Source organism: Elephas maximus, chromosome 22, assembly GCF_024166365.1.
Source record: "Elephas maximus indicus isolate mEleMax1 chromosome 22, mEleMax1 primary haplotype, whole genome shotgun sequence".
Taxonomy (NCBI): Eukaryota; Metazoa; Chordata; class Mammalia; order Proboscidea; family Elephantidae; genus Elephas; species Elephas maximus.
Genome location: NC_064840.1, coordinates 58,470,219 through 58,497,741, shown reverse-complemented (window position 1 = coordinate 58,497,741; position 27,523 = coordinate 58,470,219). Strand labels below are relative to the sequence as shown.

The following is a 27,523-nucleotide window of genomic DNA, read 5'->3' as shown; positions in this document are numbered from 1 at the left end:
ACAGATGATGTGATCCTATACACAGAAAATCCCAAAGATGCCTTAAGAAAGCTACTGGAAGTAATAGAATTCAGCTAAGCAGCAGTATACAAGATCAAATTACAAAATCGGTTGGATTCCTCTACACCAAAAACAAGTACCTTGAAAAGCAAATCATCAAATCAATACCATTTACGATAGCCCCCCAAAAAGATAAAATACTTAGGAATAAATCTAACCAAGGACATAAAAGACCTATACAAAGAAAACTACAAAACACTACTGCAAGAAACCAAAAAAGTCCTACACAAATAGAAAAACATGCCATGGTCACGGATAGGAAGACTTAACATTGCAAAAATGTCAATACCACCTAAAGCAATCTATAGACACAATGCAATCCCAATTCAAATTCCAACAGTATTTTTTAATGAGATGAAAAAACTAGTCACTAACTTTATGTGGAAAGGAAAGAGCCCCTAGGTAAGTAAAGCATTATCGAAGAACAACAAGAAAGTAGGAGGCCTTGCGCTACCTGATCTCAGAACCTACTATACACCCGTGGTAGTCAAAACAGGCTGGTACTGGTACAACAACAGACATAGACCAATGGAACAAAATTGAGAACCCAGACGTAAATCCATCCAACTACGGACAACTGATCTTCGACAAAGGGCCAAAGTCCATTAAACGGGGAAAAGACATCTCTTTAAGACAAGGTACCAGCAAAACTGGATGTCTACCCGTAGAAAAATGAAACAGGACCCACACCTCACACCATACACAAAAACTAACTCAGAATAGATCTAAGACCAAAATATAAAACCTAAAACTATAAAGACCATGGGGAAAAAAAACAGGGACAATGCTAGGGGCCCTAATATATGGCATAAAAAGAATACCAAACGTAACTAAAAATGTACACACAGCAGAAGATGAACCTGATAAATGGGACCTGCTAAAAATTAAACACTTAACAGCTCATCAAAAGACTTCTCCAAAAAAGTAAAGAGAGAACCTACAGACTGGAAATAAATATTTGGCTACAACATACCCGACAACTGTCTAATCTCTAAAATTTATAGAAAACTTTAACACTTTAACAAAAAAAAAAGACAATCTAATTAAAAAATGGGCAAAGGATATGAACAGACACTTCACCAAAGAAGACATTCAGGTCACTAACAAATACATGATGAAATGCTTGTGTTCATTAGCCATTAGAGAGATGCAATCAAAACTGTAAGATACGATCTTACCATGACAATAATGGCACTAATCAAAAAACAGAAAATAAATGTTGGAGAGGCTGGGTGAAGATTGGAACTCTTACACCCTTTTGATAGGAATGGAAAATGGTACAACCACTATGGAATATGGTATGGCACTTCCTCAAAACACTAGGAATAGAAATACCATATGATCCAGCAATCCCACTCCTAGGTATATACACTAAAGAAATGAGAGCCGTGACATGAAGAGATACGCACATCCATATTCACTGCAGCATTACTCACAACGGCAAAAAGATGGAAACAACCTACGTGCTCATCAATGCACGAATGGATAAACACATTGGGGTATATACACACAATGGAACACTATGCAAGGATAAAGGATAATGATGAATCCACGAAACACCTCACAACATGGATGAATTTAGAGGTACGTTATGCTATGTGAAATACATCAATCACAAAAGGACAAATATTGTATGAGACCACTATTATAAAAAAATAAGAAGAGGTTTACACACAGGAAAAAAAATAATTCTTTGATGGTTACCAGGGATGGGAGGAGAGGGAGGGAAAATTACCAACGAAATAGAAGACCCATATTAATATCAGTAAAGGGAAAGGCAATAAACAATACAAAGGAAGTGAGTACAACATGACCAAGGCAAAGGAAGACACAGAGAGGAACACAAGAATAAAGGGTAGCTACAGTAATTTTTTTTTTACAGTAATTACTATAACATATACAATCCTGCAAAATATATAGTGTTAACAAATAAGTTATGAATGGATACACAGGTATGTAGGTATGCTAAGGAGGTTTGGGAGGCTGTAAGGGAGCATACCCACCTGCAGATACAGGTTTGGCTGTGGAAGTTCCTACATACATAACTGTAAGTGATGCGTGTATGTTAATACAGACAACAGAGGACACAAGGAGTACAGTCATGGAAACTTCTTAGATTAACCAAACACCTTGTGAGGTGCAGTTTCTAGGCTTGATGTCAACTGGCACAGCATAGCTCATAAAGACAATGTTCTGCATCCTACTTTGGTGAGTAGCATCTGGAGCCTTAAAAACTTGCAAGCAGCCATCTAAGATACAACTATGGGTCTCTTCCTGTCTGGACCAAACCACCCGTTACCATTAAGTCAATTCCGACTTATAGTGACCCTACAGGACAGGGCAGCACTGCCCCATAGAGCTTCCAACGAACGTATGGTAGATTCAAGCTGCCGATCTTTTTGGTTAGCAGCAGACAAAGCAGAGTGAAGAAAACCAAAGACTCAAGGGAACAGTTAGTCCAATGGACTACCAGACCACATGAACCACAGCCTACACAACCCTGAGATCAGAAGAGCTAGATGGTGCCCAGCTACCACTACCAGTCGCTTTAAGTGGGATCACAACAGAGGGTCCTGGACAAAGTGGGAGAATAATGTAGAAAAAAATCAAATTCACAAAAAAAAAAACCAGACTTACTCGTCCAACAGGGACCGGAGGAACCCCCGCAACTATGGCGCTAAAACACCCTTCTGACCTGGAACTGAAGCTATCCCTGGTGACCACCTTTCAGCCATGCAATAAACAGGCCCATAAAACAACAGTAACACCTGAGAGGAACGTGTTCCTTAAAACAGTCAATTATACAGGATCAAATGGATGACATTTGCCCAAAACCAAAGATGAGAAGGTAGAAAACCCAGGTGAAAGGAAATGGAGAACCCAGGGTGGAAACAAGGAGAGTGCTGACACATTGTGGGGAACGCAACCAATGTCACGGAACGTTTTATGCACAAACTATTGAATGGGAAATTAATGTGCTCTGTTAGCTTCTACCTAAAGCTCAATAAAAAATTTAAGGAAAAAAAAGGATGCACACATTTTCTCAATAATTGGGTAACAAAAATGGGGCTCTTGCCGCACTTCTTTATTAGCATTAATTTAAGAAGTTATACAATGTTTTCAGTATTTTTGTCAGTTAGAATATCTTCATAAACTTAGTTCCACTTTAAATTAACAATTGTAAGGCATTTGCTACAGAACACACAGAAATCGGTATTCAGTATTAGCTATTTAAAAATATTTCATGTCTAACCAAAAGAAAAAAAATTAGTGGCTATAGTTTTAAAGTTCCATGTAGCAATATGACAAAAGATACTAGCAACTAATAAATTATCTGCAAATCTCTTAAAAATATATACAGAAAACCCATAGGAAGAGATGATGAGAAATTATGTTGATATAATCCTTACTGAAATCGATGAGAAACCTGCCATAGCCCTTACGCTGGTACTGAGGAAGAATCATTATACAGGAAACGTTGTATTTCTGTTGGCAGTGCTTTTCCTAATGGAGAAAATAGAAGCCACGTTTTAAAACAACAGGCTGATAAGACTGAATAGTAATGTTAATTATTAAGAAACAAAGACTAACAGTCAAAACCACAGCCTTGGTCCTTTAGGAACAGCAACGTACATCAAAAAAAAAAAAAAAAAAAATCCACTAGGGAGAGATAGGACGATGTTAAGTCACTCCCATTACCCACAAAGCAACCATCCCAGGAGAGTTAAAATATAAAATAAAATGATGCATCCAACACCATCCACAACTCAAAAACAGTATGTCAGTCAGTGCTCAAGAGCAGAAGAATCCAAGTTCCAATCCATCTGCAAAGCTATAAATGACCAGTCAATGTGGCATTCTAGAAATTAAAAGTTCATTAAGTATTTCACTGTTTCCTTTATTTCCCACTCTGGTGCTGAAGAGGGTGGAGTCCAACCTCCCAATTAGTTGTACTTAACTTTATAGAAAACAGTCCTGAAATGATGGGCACAAGTATATTTTTACAAATTGGGCAATATTTTAAATCATATTTGACTACTGAAAGTAGACTACTTACAGAACTCTTACACAGCTGTTAATTCTCACTTAACTTTTATACATTTAAATTTTACCATGGACTTACTTAAATAAAAGTACATTTTTTTATGTTGCTTTTCAAGTGAAACATCCCCCCCCAAGAGAACAGAAGATTAAGGATGGAAAGAAAATACCTTTAATAAAAATGGCTTATCACTTCTATGTCCAAAATTCAAATTAGGAAGCGAAGATTTAAGCTGAGAAATAACTTGGATAGGTAATGACTGTGTTTATTTCACAAGTTCTATCTATTATCACCACGGGAATAGAAGTCACTTTAAAACTTTTTCTCCTGAGGATTACCAGCAGTTCAAGTTCCCAGGAGAACAAGGTCTGCTCAGTGTTACCAGGCACCTTCTAGCACTCATTTAGGTTTCTGAATTTTCCTTCTATTTTCTTTCCAAAAGGCTAGATGGCACCTGGAAAGTGCCACAACCTGTACCATCTTTGAGTGAGATCTAACAACTATTACTGCCGATTTCCACATGAATTCAAAGAAATTTTAAGCTGACACACTTACTTTAGAAAAGTAGCCAACAAGGTGACAGCCCTTGACATCATTCTGTGTTAGTACATAAAAAAGAAATGGCTCCACGTCATAATAGAGTGTTTTGTGGTCCAGAAACAGCTTTGCCAAGAGACACAGGTTCTGACAATAAATGGTACTCACATTCCCGTCAACCTAGAGGGAAAAATAGAACAAAAATGGTCAATAGGGTGTCTCTTTAGTTGTCAAATAACACACATTGGTTACAAGTCCATAGTCCAGCCTCAGAGAAACTGTCAGTGATCAGAACACAGTCAAATTTGGAAGCTACGGCTTGAAGTGGCAGCATTACAGTGTGCTTTAAGACAAGCAAATGTAAGAATGCCGTACTTCAAAAGAGGCATGAACAATGTATGGGGAGGTGGTGACCTGTTTTTAGAATAGCACTTTTCGCCTTTATTAATTTCAGAATCCTTTGGCTGGCAAGCTGACCTGACTCATTTTTAGAAGTACTAATTCAACAAAACTAAGGTCTACATGGAACCTCTTCTAAAGTACATTTATTAGGTAAAACTACTGTCAAATCTCTGCCAGCAGTCTGAGGCAATGTATTCTGACTGCCAAGATCAGCTTTACCCCAAATAAAGTTACTTGAGAGAGTGCTCACTGTTGCCAATGAGAAACACCAAGCAGGATCCCTAGGTAACAATCTGACAAATGAGGTATTTCTTGGGTCAAGCTGCCAAGATCAGTAGCCCTAAGCTATATTGCTCCTGGTGCCCCATGTTCTTGGAGTTGCTGGAGCTTGCTCTTTTATGAAAATACTAATGGATGCCCATATAGGACACTAAGGCACTGTCTGGCGTACCAACTGAAAACTCCTCAACAACTGATGTAATTTAGTGTTAAATACACGCCAATATAGGCTTAAGTTGAGAAGTAACCTGCCTTTGGGTATTCTGCAACAGGGCTTTATACCACTCTCACTCCCCCCAACACCAGAAGAGCTCCTCTATTGCTCACCTAAAATAAGGTCTTAGGGCAGACCTGGAAAACGGAACGCTGAAGGGTCCTGACAATCTGAAACTCTATCGCTGCAGCAATACACAGAGCTGAGCACATGGCAGGTATGCAATGAACACCCGGCATTCGAACCAAGCTCAAAGAATTAAAAACCACCGCAAATACCAACGCAGAATCACAGACATCTCATAAATCATAAAATCGCCACCGAGTCAGGAAGGTACACGTTCCCTAAGCTGTTAAAGACATCGCTAAGAAGTATTTCTTTTAAACAGAGTAAAAGAAATTCTGAATTTGGAAACCCTGGTGGCATAGTAGTTAAGTGATATGGCTGCTAACCAAAAGGCTGGTAGTTCAAGTCTGCCAGGCGCTCCTCGGAAACTCTACAGGGCAGTTCTACTCTGACCTATAGAGTCACTATGACTCGATGGTAATGGGGTAACGGGGAACAGAAATTCTTTCATTTAAACGCCATATTCCACAGATTTTAAGACAAGCTTTTATCCCATTTTGTTGTTGTTAGTCGATTCTAACTCATGGTGACCCATGTGGGCGGAGAACTACTCCCTGGGGTTTTCAAGGCTGTGGCCTTTCAGAAGGAGATCCCAGGTCTGCCTTCCAAGGCAACACTGGGCAGATTTGAACTGCCAATCTTTCAGCTAGTAGTTGAGTGCTTAACCATTTACACCACCCAGAAAGGCTCTACCACATCTTAACATACGTGAAATCTGTTAGCATTTCATAATCAAATGGAGTTTTATAAATTATAATTAGCAGCACTTTTTCTTTCTCAAAACAAAAAAAAAACAAACCTGTTGCCACCGAGTCGATTCTGACTCATAGTGACCCTACAGGACAGAGTAAAGCTGCCCCGTAGGGTTTTCAAGGAGCAGCTGGTGGATTTGAACTGCTGACCTTTTGATTAGCAGCCATAGCTCTTAACCATTACACCACCAGGGGCCCTTTTTCCTTCTTGGTGACACGTAACATTAATACATCTTAAAACCAATGTCTTAATTTCAATGAAACACAGAATTTGAGGTTGAGCTTGTGAACTTGGTATCATCTGGGTTAGCCTAATTTCTGCTTCTCAATATAAATGATTATCTGATTAAATAGTGAGGAAACAACGTGAAATAACATGTCAAAAAAAAAAAAAAAAAAAGTTGCTCAGTGGGATGTAGCACCGGTGGCACGGTATTACAAATGTACAGGAAGACGGCTACCAAGTCTCTTCTACCTTACCTCAAAGACAGAAATGTTATTTTTTCGGTAAATCTCATTGGCAGGAGGATGGAACCAACCACATTTCTTCATGTGCTGCTGTAGGATAGTTCTACTTTTCATATATTTCAGACAGAATTCACAAAGATACAATTTAGGCAGCCTGTAAATATTAGTTAAAAAAAAAAAAAAAAGACACGGTCTTACATTTTGTAGGACTTCAAACTTTCACAACTATTACCTTTTTGACTCTCATGCTATCCAGGTGAAGTGGTAGAGAATATATTTTAATTCCTATTAGTCAGTCAAAGAAAGAAAGAAAGAAAGGCCTCAAGATGAACTAATCAGGTAACAGCATCCAAACTAATTAACAGGAGGGTGGCAAGGATGATAAATCAAGACACTCAGTTCAGTGCTCTTCCTATCGGACCAATACTCCCCAGTCTTTTCCAAAGTTACTCTCTTGACAAACATGAAAATTTCACATTTTCTCCTCCTTGAGCATCTCCAATAAGCAGAAAGTAGTCTATCTTCAAAATGTGCCAATAAGTGAAGAAAATTTTGTCAAGCCATATTTTCTTTTCTTCCTTCCTTTCTTCTCTTTCCTTCGTTTATGCTTGCTTACCTTCATTAATGTCAGACAATAAATACTTACTGTGTGCCAGGCCATGTGCTCAGTAAAACGGACATACAGTGTATATTATAAAAACAGATTCGGTGTATGTTTTTTAAGTATAAAATTATAATTTTTATTATTTTTTTTTTAAGTTAGGACTTGCTACACGACACCTCCTTCCCTCCAGTCCTGAAATTCTGGCCTTTCCACCCAGTGTGAGTTGCCCTCCTCCCGGTTAAATACCACTATACTAAATCCTGTAATTCAGTGGTCTATTACTACACAATAAGTGAAATAAAAGTTCAAATATCTTCTCCAGATGGTCCACGCTGTTTATATTTATTTAATAGTCTTGTTATTTTAGTAGTAGTTTAACAGGGCTTCTTCCATAAAATGTCCCTTTCATGAGGAGCTAGGCAATAAAGTGGCTGGGTCAGTTCATCAGGTAATAGGAGGAATATAACTTAAATTAAAAATCTGTAGCTTTTATATCTATTTTAGTCTGAATCCAAAAGACTAAATCTTAAGACATGACTCTTCTGTTACGTAATACACTGCCTCTTTTATCTTCAGCACAGAGTTGGTTTCTCTGTATACTGAACTAGTCAAGTCTTGGTCACCTGAGATCTGATACAACCATTAAAAATGCATATATAAAAATACTGGCAGATGGCAAAGAATATCATTAAATAAATTACTGTATCTCATCACATATAAATATTAAGGCTGAAGGACATAAAGAACCTCAATTTGGACACCTACCCTTTAAAAATTACTCTAGAATCAAAGAAAATTATATCTGCTAACTGTATTAACACACACACACAAATGTCTGTTAAAGTTTTAAGGCCACACTTTTTTCAAGTTCTCCTTTAGAAGCAATTTTCAGAACACAAATATAATTTATTTGAAAACATGTAATATTCTACTAATGCTTTTCCCAAGGTGTACTTATGGAACACTGGTCCTGTATGCACTAAGCATTTCACAAGTTGAAATTATATTATCAATATAAAAGTCATTCTAAAATGAAGTACTACGTAAGTGAAACAAACCGTGATTGATGTTATAAACCCAAGAAGCAGGAGCCAAAAGCTACAAAATCTGAAAATGAAATGCTCCCAATCATAAGCTCTGTCATCTAAAGCAGGCACCAGATGTATTAGCTGAGTCTTAACAGTGACCCACAGTGGACAATGTTCCTGAACATCTGGATTTGAGTAATTTCTTCTCAAAAGGTAAGTGGAAGCATGAGCTTGCCCCTATGTAAATGGAATTAGATGACATTACCCCTCCAACTATTCCACTACTCATCTTTATTTAGCAGTGCTAAATTCTCAATAAACAATTTTAACTTGTCACAACACAAAGATACAGAAGTAAGAATCTTTGATAAGATTCACAGTGAGGGCTAAATACAACTAAATATTCCCTATGATGTGAGTCTGAGAAACCTAAATATAATTCTGTGCTTTCTGAAATTAAAAAACAAAACAAAACACAGTGACAGGCACACTAACTTTTCCAGATTTTTGTAAAAATAAATGCTGACTTTAAAAGCATCCAATTTCACATTTAGGCTTCAATACAGAGACATAAAAGTAAAGTGCAATTTATTTCCTAAGATCTATGAGCGAAGGCCTAATTTGTTTTTTGTTTTTGTTTTTAAGCTCTAGCAGTAAGCAAGCTGTTCAAGAAAACATAAGAAGAAATGAAATCTCTGAGTAAATTACTGCCAAGTCCTTCTCAGGTAAATTATGATTTCATGCTATTTCCTTGAAATAGCAAGATGTATGGCATTTTACTGACAATTTAAAAAAAAAAAAACAAACTTTTTTTTTTTAGCAAACCTTACTATGTGAAAAATAATAAAATAAAAGCAAGCATTATGATCTACTTTATTCCAATCCAGTTCCTGCTGAAAACATCCCTTACTTTATTATAACCAAGCCCACTGGAATGATGTCGTTAGTCTGAAGGGAATCATCTGGTAAACTCCTAATAGAAAAACAAAATGTTTTTTCTTTGAGTAATAGTATAGGTAGCTGCGTTTCTCTGATTGAAAAAATATGTCACAGAGAAAGAACATTAGACCACGTGAGATGAAATGTAGCTATGGAGATCATGAATACTCATAGCCTAGAGACTACTACTGGGTACCGCTTTTTGTCATCTGCTTCCTGACAGCACCTAGGCCCTGGCTATCAAACATGTGCACTGTCACTTTGACCAGGGGCATTGTGGGATATAACATCCATACTTGATGTTTATTCTAAAGTCTGCCACTACGCTGATACCCTAGCCTATGAAGTCAGGAGTGGCCACAGTTACTTGGGCTTTGGAAGCACTGCTTTCCCTTACTTCTAGGATGCTGCACATTATTTTTTCCAGAAGTTCTTACAGTATTTTCTTAGCTTTCAAACCTGGTCCAAGATAATAATAGTTTGTGTGACCTTTTTAATGTGTTAACTTGTGGTGAAAATTTAATACAACAATAAAAAGTATAACAAATATTACTTAAAGCAAAGATTATGGTACAAGCCAAATCAAGTAGGATCTACAAGCTATATGGAGTAGCACAAGCATAGTGGTCAGGGTCAGGGCTTTGTGATAAGAAAAAAAGTGGGTTTATATTCTGGTTCTAACACTTAGAAGCTGTATATATATATATGGTTTTGAAACTATTTGCTGAACCTTTCTGGGCCCTAGTCTATAAATTAGAGCTAGTAGTATCCACCTCACAGAATTGTTCCAGTGATGTTTAGTCCAGTGCCAAGCTCAATATGGTAGCTACAGCTGCTATTATTTATGATTTTTTTTTAATTCTCTTTTTATCCATTTTACCTCATCATTCAAAAGTCAAAGACCTTAAGGATTCTATTTTGTATCTTCTTCAGTTAACTGGGGCTATACGTAATCTATGCATCAAATCAAGTCAGGAACAGGGTCAAAAGGCTGGGGAAACTTTGCCATCTACTCAATTACCTAGGAATTTGGTCTCCTTAGGATCCAGCATGATCTCACAGCAGAGAGGTTATCACAAAGCTAAGCAGATGGGCTCTCTATGAACCTGTCTTTGCCAAGTATGAGTATCACATGGCCCTGGCTGACAAGTTTAGTGTTAAAACTCTCGTTTATACACTCCTCGTAGTCTGAGACTCAGCCAAACTGCTCCAAATAAGGTAGTATTGTTGCTTTGTTGCTGTTGTTTTGTTTTGTAAAGCCAGGGATCCAAGATCATTTAATATACAACACATGCACAAATATTTGGACAGTATGGGAGACTCCCTAAAGCATACTCCGACTTCCCAAAAGATTTTTCCTCTTGTGATCTTTTCTTTGTTGTTTGTTTGCTCCAATGCCCTAATCTCACATGCTTTCAGATTTGGATTTTTTTAAGTGTTTAGAATCTTTAATATGAATAATTCAGAAATAATTTAGTATAGAATAATAAATAGGCATTAACAAAACTAAGGATATAGGTTTATTATCTGGAAAATGTAAGACCGCTAAACACTTCAAGAGTCAACTCAAAGGAACTCAAAAGTAAAACAGCCCAAACTTATTAAATAAATAAATGGAGTAGTTAACAAAAATATAACAGAATTACGGACACAGAAAAATGTCTTAATTACTTTACAGGACCTTATAAAAAATTCAAGGAACTCTCCATGAGAGCAAAGAAATATATAGAAAATGTCTACAATTCCATTTAATGAAGTTGAAGAATTTCTCAGTTCCCATTCTATTTCTGCTTTCTATTATAATTCCTATTAAAATTTTTTTGTTTATTTTTCTGACAGAAATGTTTCCCCTTTCACAGATAAACAGTTCCCTCAAATCTGATTAAAAAATCAGATTGTCTAGTGACAATCTCATCAGAACAAAAAGCAACAAAAATAGTTTCAATATCATAAAAGACATAAAACAGCGTCACAGTTCCATTCTCATCGTTCTGTGAAAAGCAAATGCTAAGGCTGGCTCTCTCTTCCCATTCCCAACTGCATTCATTTCCTCTCTCACCTTAAACAGAAAAGACAAGGTGCCTGTGGTTTCGATCTAGCTAAGCTACAACAGAACCAGGTTGACAGACACATTGAACTGACTTTCTTTTTAAGTTGAGAAGTCTTGTGGTTTGGACAGCTTGCAAAGAGCTCACTAAAAAAATGGTAATAATAATTAACTTAAACTTGATGAATAAATTAACTCCTCAGCATCTTTCTACTTGATCAGACAGTATCTTGGCTATCTAGAACTCCTGAGGAATGAATTGCCTTGAATATCTGAGTTCTGTATGAATCAGAGTTGAACTGACAGCAACGGGTTTGGGTTTTCTGGGTAGGTAGTTGAAAATTTATTGCCTTCTTTTAATATGTATATTTTAAAATATAATTTAACCTTTTCTTAACAAACTCAGGTTAATTGTTATTCCATGATATAACCAGAATGCTGCCATAAAGATCTACTACATGTGTTTCTGGGCTAACTGTCCCTACAGTCCACAGTTCTCAATTGCTGTCTTTAATGAACTTATGTTTGCTTCCTGGAGTTCTGCTTTATCTTCTTTTCATCTCAGCTGTCACATCTTCACTGCGGTTTAGTATAAGTAATAGCATTTCTCATTTCTATTTTTCTACCTCTAATCTGTTGTACACTTAGAAACAGGTAAGTTATTAGATTATATAGAAAGAAAAAAGATACTGAGTTTTAGTGGATGGCCCTTGTAACAACTATAACAGCTTACTCTCAGTTTATTGGAAATAATCCATATTAAAGCACTTTGCATTCTGTAAAGGACTAAATAAACATTATAATTATTTTTGCTAATATTTTGGACAGGCAGTGCTACTAGACAGGTAAAAAGTTATATGATGGAAGTACTTTAAACAGTGTTTCACACAAACAGCATCCTAATTTTTTAGTTATGGGAACACTCTGTTAAATGGGAAATTGAGATATAAATAGTTTACAGATTGAAGATAGCGTTAATGTGATTTCTATTCTTCAAATGATGTCAGTTTTTTTTTTTTTTAATTAAATGTTATTTTTCACCTCTTTTCATTTCAACCCTCAAGGAAAAAAATAATAACAGTGGACATTATGCAGTACTAACCATTTCTAAGGGATGAACATGCTTTAACTAATTTAGTGTTCACAATAACCCTTTGAGGTAAGTACTATTATCCCAATTTTAAAGAAGAGCAAACTGAGATATAGAACAGTTGGGTAGTTTCTAAGATCATGAAGCTTATAAATGCCAGAGCTGGGTCATAAAACCTATTTGGCTTCACTAAGCTTACTACCAGAAACCCTGGTGGTGTAGAGGTTAAGTGCTACAGCTGCTAACCAAAAGGTCAGGAGCTCAAATCCGCCAGATGCTCCTTGGAAACTCTATGGGGGCAGCAGTTATACTCTGTCCTATAAGGGTCACTATGCGTCGGAATCAACTCGACTGCAACAGGTTTGATTTTTTGTTTGTTTGTTTAAGCCTACTACCTCATCCCAAAAAATGAGTGATTAATCAATCTTTAAACCAAAAAAAAACAAAAACAAAAAACCAAACCCACTGTTGTTGAGTCAATTTCAACTCATAGTGACTCTACAGGATAGAGAACTGCCCCGTACAGTTTCCAAGGAGCCACTGGTGGATTCAAACTGCTGATTTGGTTAGCAAGTGTAGTTCTTAACTAATCTATCTTTAGTAAATGGAAAATGAAAGATAAATTTAAATATCTGGAAACACAAGCTATTTATATATAATGTACATCTTAGGCCATTTGTCTAATTATTCCTGGAAAAACAAATCATTCACTACATTTGTTAAATTTTAAAAATGCAAATCAAATCCTACTCAAAAATATAAGTTTTTTGTTTTTGTTTTTAATTCTAAGTGTAAGGAGTAAAGGTAAAATTCTCTTAAAGAATAGCATTCCCTTTTCATTTTGATCACATGTCAGGTTTCTAATTTTAAACAACAGCTTTTGGACAGCTTACAAAAAAGAAAATCTAAATCCAACTGGGACTAAGTGGCAGCCAAAGCATGCTGCTGTTATGAACCTTTTTAAGTCTCCAGATTCCTCAAACGTAAAAAGACAAGCTAGACTAAAAGATCTGCAAGGTTCTAGAGTTCTGTGAATCTAAAAACAGAAGGCAAAGGGGCTCTCAAACATACCTTGAGTATTCTTGAGGATATGGGGAGGAGTACCAGGTGTGAATTTCATACTTCCCAAACTCAATGACGGAGGGACAGCGGACTTGTGGATCAGGGGGCCCAGTCACTCCAACTTTCTGCGCAGTCAAGAAATACATTACAAAAGTTAGCTAAGTTAAATACACTGAGATAGAGTTTAGAAAAAAGATCTGAATCTAAATGTTGTCTTTTCAAGATTCTACAGAAGAACCCTCCAAAAACAGCAAGAACAAGCTAACAAGTTTTGAAATAAGCTGCATTATTCTTTACACAGAGCACCCAAATGAAAACCAAAAATGCTAATAAATCTTTTAGGGCCAAATGCAGTTGTTATCACATTGCATTTTCTATATTTGATAAATAACGCTGCAAATAACTTCCTCAACTAAACTCAAAGAAAAACGACTAGCATTTGGAGATATAAGATACGGAATACACTTAGAGGAGGTGCAGGGGTGCTGCCGCACAGCTGCCCAGATTGTACATACACCATCCAATCGACTACAATGGAAACAACCCACGGAACACACAAAGCGTATACAGAAAAGAGTAACTGTCTGGTTTTGGAGAGCAGGTATTTAAGAACTATATAAAAAGAATACGACAAAACAAGTGAAGAGTCTTACTTCATTTCACACTGTCCTTAAAATTCCCTTCATTTAGTAGTTCTGCTCAGATTTGACCCACACACACACACAAAAAAAACAACTGTGTTATATACACATTTTATCCTTTTTTCTTTCTATTTATAGTTAAAACAATCTTGATGACCCATCTCATTCGTGAATAATCTGAACAGCTATACTTTATCCAAGAAAAAGGATAATGTTTAAAGTCTTTATGACTAGCTTGACTTCCATACTGGTAATACAAATGTAAGTCACTGCCAAAAACTGGAAGAATCAGGTTTTAAGGACTTAAATTCAAGGGCATTTTGATTTTCTCTGCACCAAATATAGCAACAGATTCATAAATAAATGCATAAAAACCATACATGAACGTATGTATGTTTGTCTATATATGTACACGTGTGTTTATCATGAATGCTCTATAAACATTAACTGGCTTTAGAAGAGACAGAGCCTGAATTTAGCCTAAACAAATACAAATATTAGTATCTCTTCATCGAAAGAACACTCAAAATTATCTTTCAACTTTTTGCTTAAAAGATCACTGAGAGATTATAGAACATCCTTTGTTGGAACTATTACAGACACACATATCTTACAAAACTAAAAAGATCAGATTTTTATTCACTGTTTTTATATAAATTCATTTATAGGGAAGAAGCCTCTTCAACACAACTCATTTGAGAACTCTCCCTCGTCTTTCTAACTGTTCCCTTTTATAAAAGGCCAAGGGATTTATCTCAGGTTTCACACTGGAATGTAGCCAAGTGAAACCTAGATCTCTTCCTTAGACACCTCAAAACAAAAGACAAACATCTCCTGTTAGTTGGAGAAACTGTGTTATGATACCAAGGAGTACAGGGGCTCCTCCAAATGCAAACATCATAAAGGAATACATGAGACGGGTAAAATAAGATATTTTCATTTCTCACAACTTGGCAAAAAGGTTTAAAAAAGACCTTTAAAATACATTTCAGAATCAAGTACTCTAATCCACAAAGTAGCATCTTTTCATCTATCTTCACAGCTCAAAATAACTAGAAAAGCAGTACAGGAAAATATCAGAAAAACCAAATACCAGAAACCAAATCGAACTTCCTGAGGCAAGGTTCAGATAAGAAGCCCAAGAACTGAAAACATGCACCTGCTTCAGCACTGCCTGTTGTTTGAGGGCTTTCCCATCAGCTGCCCGTGGTTCTTCCAGGCGGATGCCCGAAGTGAAAGTGGATATCCAGTTCCAGTACAATTGTTTGCACATCACCACGACCAGGAGAGTCTCTATAAAACTAGACTGCAGCAGACTTCCCCGCTGCCCACACCTACCCTCACCCTTTATCACTGTGAAATGCTCTGGCACATGCGCTCATCTACCCCGTCCTCCACCGCCTCCAACTCCCTTTCTGCGAAGCCTCAAGGGCACGCATTTCCGTTTGCTGAGGTTTAGAAGTGAACAAGGCTCTACAAGGTGAGGAAACAACAGCTGCATCTAAGCTACCCGTTAACCCAGTCCTTGCCAAAAACAAACTGCCACATCTGAATTACATGGTCACATTTGTTAGGGCATTTTATTTTTAAATTTCAGTGAGAACACTCTGATGTAACATGCAAGTTTCCAAAGCTGCAGGTATCTAATATAATCAAGCGCACAAAATTTTTTTCTTTTAACTTTCAAGTTCTGCCACTTCGTGTCCTCATTTTAATATGCCAAATTCTTTAAAGGATGACATACATTCCAGGCGAGAACTGATCTTTTAATCTAAGCTAGCTAAAAGAAAAAAACCAAAACAAAACCCACTGCTGTCGAGTCGATTCCAACTGATAGCCAACCCCATAAGACAGAGAACTGCCCTATAGGGTTTCCAAGGAGCGCATGGTGGATTCAAACTGCCAATCTTTTGGTTAGTAGCTGAACTCTTAACCACTACGCCACCAGGGTTTCCAGCTAAGACAGAGGAGTACTAAAAGTACCAGTAATTGCGCTAAAGCAAAAGAAAACTTTAAATATGCCTCTTTCCAGATAATGATCCCTTAATTACTAGCAGTTTTACAAGAAAAGAAGAAATTACTCCTCTTCTGCAAAAACTCAGCTTCCATCAAATGACATACCGACTTTCAATTTCCAATATAGAGACCACTCCCTCGGTACCCCACCCCAGAGTGGTACAAACACCAAAATTACCAATGACACAGCTACAAGCCTGCTCCCTTCCCCTTGTCCTCCACTCGACAGCTCCCTCTTGATTTTCCCTTTCCATTCCCCATGGGGTTGGGGTGGGAGTAGAGGGCAGGATTGCCCCCTTACTATCAGATTGAGAATGTGAGATGTGAGAAGAGATGTCTTTATGGTATTTGAACATTTTCCCATAGAAACATAATAATAAAAAGTACTTCAGTTCATCAGGGAGTCATACCTGATGAAAGAGGTATGTAACGAGCACACATGCTCCAAAGTGGCAAAAGCACAAACTTAGGGAATAAAGAGAATCAGCATATGTGGAGTACCTACTTCTGTGTCTCATATTTGTTTTCTCATTTAATCCTCAAAAGCATCCTTCAAAGATGAAAAAATAAGACTCGGTGAGAAGCAGAATCTCAAGGGGAGAAAGAACGAGGGTGAAGCATAAAGACAGAGAGGAACAAAGTGGGCAGAGTGAGATGAGCATAGGTAGCCCTCAACAAGTGAACGTTCTGAATGTGTTTGTGTCGAAGTTTTTTTTTTTTTTTGAACTGGAATTTAGTTTTCCAATGAAATGAAACTACTAGTTCACAAACTGTTACTCAAAACCCTTGAGGTTGAGTGTGTTTTGGAATTCCGAATTTTCCAGTTTTAAAAAAGCAGAAGAGTACATACACATACCAAACCAACAGGCCAAGGAGGACCTGGGGCAGCATTCCATAATCAGACACATCATTATTTCTATAGCAAAGCATACAAATGTTCACATTAACTGGGATAAGTAGAGAATATAAAGTTTCACATCAGTTGTCAACAACTGAGTGTAGGTTAAGGAGAGGTCTTGCTACAAAATATGTAATAAAAAACTTGTTTTCAGGTCTCTTTGCATTTTAGAATTGTGGATAAATGCTTGTGAACCTATATAAAGAATGACACCCAGCTAAGCCACAAAAGCCTATGTGACTACTGACTTCTTCCTGTCTCTTGAAACCTTCCCCCGAGCTTTTTTTATTTCTCTACACTCAGACAAGAGCCCCTGGATGGTCCAAATGGTTAAGGCGCTCAGCAGCGGACCAAAAGGCTGGCAGTTCGAATCCACTCAGAGGCATCCTGGAAGAAACTTCCGGTGATCTGCTTCCGCAAACTCAGCCACTGGAAACCCTGTGCAGCACAGCTCTACCCTGACACACGTGGGGTCGCCGTAAACTGAAACCAACTCGATGACAAGGGGCTTTTCTGGTTACACTCAGACAGTTTCTTCTCAATCTCCTTTGCTAGTTCTTTTATCATTAAACACTGATAAAATCTAGGATTCTGCCCTTGGCCCTCTTACCTTTTCCGTCCATATAATCCAGTGATTCTGTCAACTTTTCACTCTCCTCACGCCCTCACCTCCCCTCACACAACTTAGGTTCCGAGGTCTCCCACTGTAACCTCCTCGTGATGTATGTCCTTAACTTCTCTGCTTCTCACGCATGACCACATCTGCACGTGCACCCTCTGTGCTCATACATTCTGCCTCCCCTTAATATCATGGACAAATTGTGCTCCTATCTAAGGCTAATGCCTTCCCACTTGTGCACCTGATTACATTCTCTTACCTACTCAAAGACATCATTCCAACAATTTTCCTAACTCTCTTTTAATTATCAGTTTTTCTCAAAAGCAAAAAACCAAACCCACTGCCGTCAAGTCAATTCCAACTCATAGCGACCCTATAGGACAGAACAGAGCTGCCCCATAGGGTTTCCAAGGCTGTAAATCTTTAAAGAAGCAGACTGTCACATCTTTCTCCTGCACAGCGGCTGGTGGGTTCAAACTGTTGACCTTTGGTTACCAGCCTAGCGCTTTAAAGACTGCGCCACCACTCCCATCAGCATATAAATAGCTGTTATCTCTCCTACATTAAAAAAATCTGTATGTATACCTTCATTTGTTCTCACATTTCCATCCGACTATCTTTTTCTCTGCTCTCCTTCATTGCACAACACTTCAAAAGTCACCAATAATATTTCCAACCTCACCACCACATCATAGACATTTTCTTCATGATCACCTCCATGCTGCCGTGCTACTACATCTGATGGTCAATTTTCAGTCGTCTTACTTGATCTCTTGGCAGAATTTGACAGTTGATCCCTCCTTCCTTCTTGAAGTATCTTCTTCATTTAGCTTCTAAAGAACCGTACTCTCCAAGTTTTTTTTTTTTCTTCCTCACTAGCCATTCCTTCTCAGTCTCTCCAACCTCTAAAAGTTGGAATGCCCAAGGCACCTCAAAGTTCCTTTCTTCTCCCTGGGTGATCTCATCTAGTCTAATTCCTTTAAATAGCACCTACTTGCTAATGAGTCCTAAATTTAAATCCCCATCCCAGACTTGCCCTTTGAATCCCAGACACATATATTCATTGTCTACTTGTATTTCCCCTCTCGAATGTCTTATAGGCATCTAACTTAACATGTCCAAAATCAAACACCTCATCTTCTTTTCCCCAGACCTGGTCCTCCTGTATTCTCCCCCATCTCTGTAAATGGCAACTCCATCCTTCCAATCATCATTCCCTGGCATCACCCTTGACTCTTTTTGCTTTCACAGCCATCCAATCTATCAGCATAGCCTAATGAGTCTACCTTCAAAACATAGTTAAGAATTCCATCACTGCCACTATGGTCAAAACCACCCTCTTTCTGGCTTGGATGATCATAATAGCCTCCTCAATTCTCCCTGCTTCTACATTGCCCCCCTCAGTCCACAGTGAAGCCAGAATAATCCTGTTAAAACATATGTCAGATCATTTCACTCTTCTTCCCAAAACTCTCCCAGAGTTCCTATCTCACTCAGAGGAAAAGCCAAGTCCTTACAGGCCTAAAAGACCCTACAAACTCTGGCTTCACATTACCCGTCCTCATCATCTACTTACTCGGCTCCCTGACTTACTCGGCTCCAACCACACTGGTTTTGCCTGTGCCAAACACAAATCCCATTTCAGTACATTTGCATTTCTTGCTCCCCTGCCTGGAATGCTATTCTCTCTGATATCCACGTGGTTCAATCCCTCATCTCCTTCAGGTCTTTGTCAAATATCAGTTGAAAACTACACACCACCTGTCATCTCCCTCTGAATTCTCTCACTTCCCAGCTTTTTCTCCACAATGCTTGCTACCATATAACATACCTTTTACCTCATCCCCACCCCAACTAAAGCATAAGCTCCTGAAAATAAGAATTTTTTAATGGGTTTTGTTAATTTCTGTATCTTCAGTACCTGGTACATTAGGTAACCAGTGCTCAATAATATTTTTTGTTACATGAATGGGCAATCTTATCTTTAATAACAACTTTAGCTATTACCTATGTGGTTTCAACTACTACCAGTATGCTGATAACTTGGCAAATCTCCTACCAAGAGTCCTCCTGAGCTCCAAATCCATATATAAGACAGTTCACAAAAATTTTCCATTTTAGACGTCACATAAGCCCACAACCATGTAAACATGGTCTCTTCCTCCATTCAAACAAGCCCCTTTTCCCAGATTCCCAAGTTTGGAATCATCATCTACTCAAAACAGAAGAATGCTGGGAAACCTACTTGATTCCTCCCTCTTCTTCAGCCCCAACTCCCACCAACACCCTATCTTTTCCATTTTATCCTAAATCTTGCTCAAATCTCTGTCTACTGCCTATCTCCTCTGCCTTCACATAGGCCCTTATCACTTCTGATTCGATTGTAATCACCAGATTGACTGGTAGGCATCTTTGTTCAGGTCTTCTCCAATCCACTGCTCACCAGAGATAAATTTCTAAAATGTAAATGATCATGTCACTTTCTTTGCGAAAATTCTTCAGTAGTTCCTCAAGAAATATTTAACTACTTTAAAGGGCTACTTTAACTACAAGGTAAAACACAAACTCTTTAGTATAGAATATAGGATTTTCAAGATCTGATTCATACTTAACTTCCCAAACTCATCTCCTACTTGAACTCCAGCCAAATACTTGCAGCAGCTCCAAGAAGTCAACAAACTTTCTTACACCCAAACTGTTCTCTCCATTTGAAATGCCTTTCTCCTCTTATCCAATAGTAAATTCTTACTTATTCCTTCAACACACTGCTCAAATGTCACCTTCGCTATGAAGATTCTCCTAAAATCTGTATCTAGCTGTCTTCCTGTTTCTATAGCATTTTATGCACACTTCTATGGTAGCATTACACTGTACTTAGCAATCTGGCGTCAGACCGCATGGGCTGAAATACTGACTCTGATACTTAATAACTACATAACCCTGGGTAAGATAATCATTTCAAAGCTTCAATTTCTTCCTCTGTAAAATCAGGGCAAATCATAACAGGGATGTATTAAATACTTGCCATAGTAACCAGCACATAGTAAAAGGGTACCTATTACTAATCACACGGCTTTAGTTACTTGTTTATAAATGTCTCCTCAACTAGACAATGAGCTACTAGACGGGAGAGATGCATTTTCTAGTTATTTCTGTATTCCTAGCACCTGACACTAAGATAACTAGCGAAAGTGCTTACTAAATGCATATGTGCTGCCCAAGGGTGGGTTATGCAATAAGCAAGGTAAGCACAGTGCTTACCTTGCTTACCAGAGCATCCATAGTGAACAATTTCACATGGGTTTCACCATATCAAAGATCAAAGATGTGGTGAAACCCATGTGAAACTGCTCACTACAGATTAGTAAACAAAGCTCATGCATACTTTGCTTGCTGCGTCACTCATCTCTGTAAGGGACTCTACATTTTAAAACATGCTTTGATTCTGTAGGAAGGTGCTATGGGGTTGGGAGAGAGACAAGTTCCAGCCATACATAGAAGCAGAATCTCTGATGTGGTAAAAAAAAAAAAAAAATGAAACTGTTCACTACAAATGATCTGGTAAGCAAGGTAAGCACCGTCCTTATCTTGCCTATTGGATAATCTGGCCCTGGCCCGCCGCCCTAAGTGCTTTGCAAATATTGACTCATGTAATCCTCTGGACAGACCTAGAAAGTAATTTCCTTAACCAAGGCCACTAAGCAGAGATAGGATTTAAACCCAGAGAGGTTGTTCTAGTACCTAGGCTGTTAACCACTGGATTAATAAATATTTAGTAAAGTTGTGCTAAATCAAAAAAGGAACCCTGGTGGCACAGTGGTTAGGTGCTCGGCTGCTAACCGAAAGGTCAGCAGTTCCAACACACCAGCTGCTCCACAGGAGAAAGACGTGAGACTCTGCTTCAATAAAGATTTACAGACTTGGAAACTCTACAGGGCAGTTCTACTCTGTCTTACAGGATCACTATGAGTCGGAATCAACTTGATAACAACAAGTTTCGTTTGGTTTTTGGGTGCTAAATCATGAAACGAATGAACCCAAATAAATCTAAGCAGTCTTTAAATATGTGATTTATAATTCATAGGTATATGCCTTAAGAGACTAAAAGAGCCCCTACTCACCATCCTAAGTTCATGAGTATTACAAAGGAATGAATCCAACAACAAAATATACATAGAAATTTTAAAAAGTCACAAGTATTCCTTGTAATCCTGGTATATACCAAGATTAATGTCCTCTTATTGTTATTGTAAGGGGCCCTGTAGCACGATGGATTAAGATCATGTTACTGTCATGGACTAAACTGTGTCCCCCAAAAATATGGTCAACTTGGTTGGGCCATAATTCCAAGTATTGTGTAGTTGCCCTCCATTTTGTGACTGTAATTTTCCTATGTGTTGTAAATCCTAATCTCTGCCTGTGGTTAATGAGGCAAGATTAGATTCTGTTAAAGAGGATTGGGGTGGGACTGTAACACCCTTACTAAGGTCACATCCCTAATCCAATATAAAGGGAGTTTTCCTGGGGTGTGGCCTGCACCACCTTTTATCTTACTAGAGATAAAAGGGAAACGAGCAGAGAGTGGGGGACCTCATACCACCAAGAAAGCAGCACCAAGAGCACGGTGTGTCCTTTGGACCCAGGGTTCCCGCACAAAGAAGCCCCTGGTCCTGGGAAAGGTTGATGAGAAGGACCTTCCTCCAGAGCTGACAGAGAAAAGCCTTCACCTGAAGCTGATGCCCGGAGTTTGGCCTTCTAGCCTACTAGACTGTGAGAAAATAAATTTCTCTTTGTTAAAGCCATCCACTTGTGATATGTTACAGCAGCACTAGATAACTAAGACACTAACCAAAAGGTTAGCGATTCAAACTCACCAGCCACTCAGCGGGAGAAAGATGTGGCAGTCTGCTTCCGTGAAGATTACAGCCTTGGAAACCCTACGGGGCAGTTCTACTCTGTTCTACAGGGTGGCTATGAGTTGAGATCAACTCAATGGCAATGGGTTTGGTATCTGGTTTCGGTTGTTGCTGCTGCTAGGTGCTGTCAAGTCAATTTCAACTCACAGAGACCTCACAGAGTTTTTTAGGCTGTAATCTTTATGGGAGCTGATCTCCAGGTCCTTCTCCCAGGGGCTGACTGCTGAACAGACCATCAATTGCTTCATCAATTGAAGCTTAAGGAAATTAAAACAAGTCGACGAGCTAAAGTATAACACTGAGTATATCCCACCTGAGTTTAGAGACCATCTCAAGAACAGATTAGATGCACTAAACACTAATGACAGAAGACCAGATGAGTTGTAGGATGACATCAAGGCCATCACATATGAAAAAAGGAAAGACCAAAATGGATGTCAGAAGAGGCTCTGAAACTTGCTCTTGAATGTTGAGTAGCCAAAGCAAATGGAAGAAATGATGAAGTAAAAGAGCTGAACAAAGATTTCAAAAGGCAGCTCAAGAAGACAAAGTGAAGTATTATAATGAAATGTACAAAGACCTGGAGTTAGAAAACCAACAGGAAAGAACACACTCAGCATTTCTCAAGCTGAAAGAACTGAAGGCAAAATTCAAGCTTCGAGTTGCAATTCTGAAGGATTGTACGTGCATTGCGTTGGGCAAATCTGCTGCAAAGGACCTCTTTAAAGTGTTGAAAAGCAAAGATGTCACACCTTGAAGACTAAGGTGTGCCTGACCCAAGCCATGATATTTTCAATCCCATCATACGCATGTGAAAGCTGGACAACGAATAAGGAAGACCAAAGAAGAACTGACCACCTTTGAATTGTGGTGTTGGCGAGGAATACTGAATATACCATGGACTGCCAAAAGAACGAACAAATCTGTCTTGGAAGAAGCACAACCAGAATGCTCCTTGGAAGAAAGGATGGTGAGAAACATTAGCCTTCTTTCAGTTCCTCAAATTTACCAAGTTCTTTCATACCTCAAGACATTTACACGGGCAGTCCCTCTGTGTCTATCTAGAACATCCTTCCCTCCAGTGTTTGGCCTTGCTGACTTTCTACTCATCTTTTAATCTTAGTGTAAATTATTACTTCCTCAAAAGATCCTTCATTTCTCTCATACCTATCAACCCCAGCCTCCAGCAATCCAGATCAGAATATGATATAATCTCTCACTGCATTTTTATTTTCTTCATGCTGCCTATCAGCCTGTAATTATATAATTGTTTATTGTCTGTCTCACGCATGAGACTGAAATCTTTATGAAGGCAGAGTCTGTGCCTCTTTGTTCACCCTATAGCTCTCTAGTGGGAGCCCTGGTGGTAAAAAGGTTAAGTATTTGGCTGCTCACCAAAAGGTTGGTGGTTTGAACCAACCCAGAAGCCTCTAGGAGAAAGACATGGCGATCTGCTTCCATAAAGATTACAGCCTAGAAAACCCTATGGGGCAGTTCTACTCTGCCACGTGTGGTCACTATGAGTAGAAATTGATTTGACAGCATCTAACAACAGCACCATCACAGCTCTAGTACCATGTCAGGCACACCGAATACTAAACAAATGATGGTGATGGGGAAGTATCACCATCATCAAAATTTTAGTGCACTGCCCATGAAGATAAGCATAAATTAGACTTCCAATATCTGTTTATTGCCTTAGTGCCAGATACATACACAGACAATCAAGGGTTTAATAAAATGCTGAAACACACAATTAGCCAGATTAGTGTCAATATAAATTTATATTGTCTGCTTAGCATGACTTAGTACTCCTTTTAACTCTCCCTAGTCAGCTTTCTCTTCATACCCCCTTTCAATTCCTGTCCCATTTCTCCCAGCAAAAACAAATTTCATTCACATCCATTCACTGAACAAATATTTACTACACACTATCTATTCCAAGCACTCAGTATACAGCAGTGACCAAAAAAAAAAAAAAAAAAAAGCCCTTGCATTAATGAAGGCACTTACACTCTAGCAATATTTAATATTCAAGTGGTGCTAAGTACTATTTAGAAAAAGCAAGCAGGTAAGGGGATAGAGCGCGATAAGGTGGGGGTGAAAGTATGCTATTTTCGTTTGTGTAGCCAGGGAAGGAGTCTCTAATAAGGTGACATATGAGCAGAGACCTAAATGGAGTGAGCCAATTGGATATCTAGACTAGAGAAAAGGCAATCCAGGCAGAGGGAAGAGCTTAAGTGCAAAGGCTCCAAGGCAGGTGTGTGCTTGATGTGTTCAAGGAGGAGGAGGCGGCCTTGGCTGGCGCAGGGTGAACAAGAGCAAGAGTGGGAGAAGAGCAGCCAAAGAGGGGGGCAGGAGCAAGATCATACATGGCCTTGGGGACAAGAGTAAGGACTTTGGTTTTTAAAAATTCTAAGCAAGACTGGAAGACATTGGAGGTTTTTTAAGCAGATGAGTTGTATGAACCAACTTACATTAGAAAATAATCATTCTTGAACATTGTGTGAAGAATATACACTAGAGATTTGGGTAAAGGGCAAAAGCAGAAGAAAGGAGTTTAGTCTGGGAGCTATTACTATAGGCCAGGCAAGAAATGATGGTAGCTTGGACTAAGGTGGTAAAAGTAGAAGTGGTAAGAAGTAGTCATATTCTGTAGGATTTGGTGGGGGATTGAATGTGGAGTATTAGACAAAAAAACATCAAGGATGACACCTCTGCGGACCTGGACAAATAAAGATACAACTGCCATTTACTCTCATTCTCTACTGAAAGGAACCAGGGCTCCCTGGAGTAATGATTGACTCTAGGGCTAGAACAGTAAGTGCCTAGAATATCTTGCTGTGGCCAATAGTAAGTAAGAATGATGGAGACATGTCAAAAAGACACAGAACTGACTTGAAGAGGCTCCCCATGGCCAATCTGGAACATTCTGAACATCAAAATAAACACTAATAGTAATGGATTATAGTCCATGAAATAAGAATCTATGCATCTAAATAAACTGACTAAATAAATGGGGAGGAGGGAAAGCTCTTCCTTACAGGGGAGTACCAATTGATAAATACAGACAAAATAATGGAATTAGGAAATCATCTGTCTGACAACCAACAAAGTAATTGTTTCAGGTAAGAATAAAACTAGTGGGAAAAAGTGTGATGAGAAACAAGATATTTTTATAGTCTCAAAGTATGTCCCCACAAGATTCTTAATTACAGAAAAGGAGTAATAACTGTAAGGGAGAAACCTACCAGAATATTACCGTAACCAAATGGTCAAAGTTAACATCACCTGTAATAGAACAGATACACACTATGTGCCTCCTGATATGAGGTACTGAGAAGGACACATTGTATCTCTGGTATTCCTGTCAAAAATGCAATATCTGAATCTAATCATTATGACAACAGGTTCAAAGTGATGGATATTTCACCAAATAAATGGCCTCAACTTTTTGAAAGTCTCATGGTCAACAAGACAAAGAAAGTCTGGTAACTATTCAAGATTAAAGGAAACTAAAGACACATGACAACTAACTGAAACACACGATCCTGGACCAGACAGTGCTGTAAAGGACACTACAACTGGTAAAATCTGAACCAAGTGTGTAGATTTGATAATTATCACCTAATCATTAGATAATAAGCCTATATTAAAGTTCTGATTTGATTATTATACTGTGTTTATGTCCTTGTTTTTAGGAAATACACACAAATATTTAGGGGTAAAGGGGCATTAGCATTATGTCTGCATTTACTCCTGAACAGCTGAGAGAAAAAAATGTGCGTGTATATTCCAATCAGGACGAACTAACTACTCCCTCCTTTAAACTCTATGTAGATTTTTAATATAAACTTATAATACTCTGCTTTACTTATTGGTGGGAAAGGAAACAGATTTTGAGAGGTTAAGCAACTTGCCCAAAGTAGGAGTCAGTAAATGACAGACTAAGACTTGATCCCAGGTTCATCTGACTCAAAGTCAATACTCTGTTAAATCCCAGTATGACAGAATGCTGAGTAAGTGCTTCCTTAGTGTTAATACTGGTTTTAACTTTCAAGAGTACTCACACAACGAGGCACAGTCTATGCACCAACAGCTTTCTTAATTCAAAGAGTTCACCTAGTATTTTGGGAAGGAACAAGAATCCCCAGAATCAGTCCTATAAATTCTTGCTTTCAAGATGAGAGACACAGAGAACTCAAGAGAAGTCAACTTGACTTACATAGTGAATAGCAAAGAAGGAAAAGAGAGAATGACCATGATCTAGAAGAGCCTTTACAATACAGTCCCTGCTGACTTTTCCAACTCATCTTCTGCCACTCTCCACACCCTGTATTCTTTACCCTAAACCACTTTAATTCCCACAATTAAGCAAGTCTTTGCACTCGCTTTTCCTTCAGGTTATATGGGGCTCTATTCCTTGTCATCCTGATAAACTCTCACATAACCTTTAAGACCAGCTCAAATAGTATTTTCCCACAATGATGGCTTCTCTGGCCTCCCCAAGCAGAGGTAGATGCTTGCTCCCCTCATCTCTCAAAACCCCATGTACTCTAAACCTGTACTTTTCACATTAATGTAATTATTCATGTCTCTCCTAAGGGGAGGAATTCTGCCATTCATTTGGCACATTATATGCTTATATCTTGCCATGTGTCAGAAAGGATTAAGGCAGAAGCATGTAATAAATATTTCTTGAATTAGTGAATATGGGTGCTTTATCACTCAAGAGAAGCTTGTTTTTTCTTTTTGCTCAAATTCCAAACTTTTCTTCATATGT

At 38.3% G+C, this 27,523-nt stretch overlaps 1 protein-coding gene across 3 annotated transcripts in view; it reads right to left on the bottom strand.

The window, feature by feature from the left end:
• The window catches only part of KAT6A (lysine acetyltransferase 6A), a 115,552-nt gene that overhangs the window by 16,212 nt on the left and 71,817 nt on the right, over positions 1–27,523 (bottom strand). For all 3 annotated transcript variants that reach the window (XM_049865078.1, XM_049865079.1, XM_049865080.1), the window contains 4 exons: positions 13,660–13,775; positions 6,893–7,034; positions 4,658–4,819; positions 3,471–3,564 (listed from right to left, as the gene is read on the bottom strand). In XM_049865078.1, the coding sequence (XP_049721035.1) occupies positions 3,471–3,564; positions 4,658–4,819; positions 6,893–7,034; positions 13,660–13,775 (514 nt within the window). The remainder of the gene's footprint in view (positions 1–3,470; positions 3,565–4,657; positions 4,820–6,892; positions 7,035–13,659; positions 13,776–27,523) is intronic.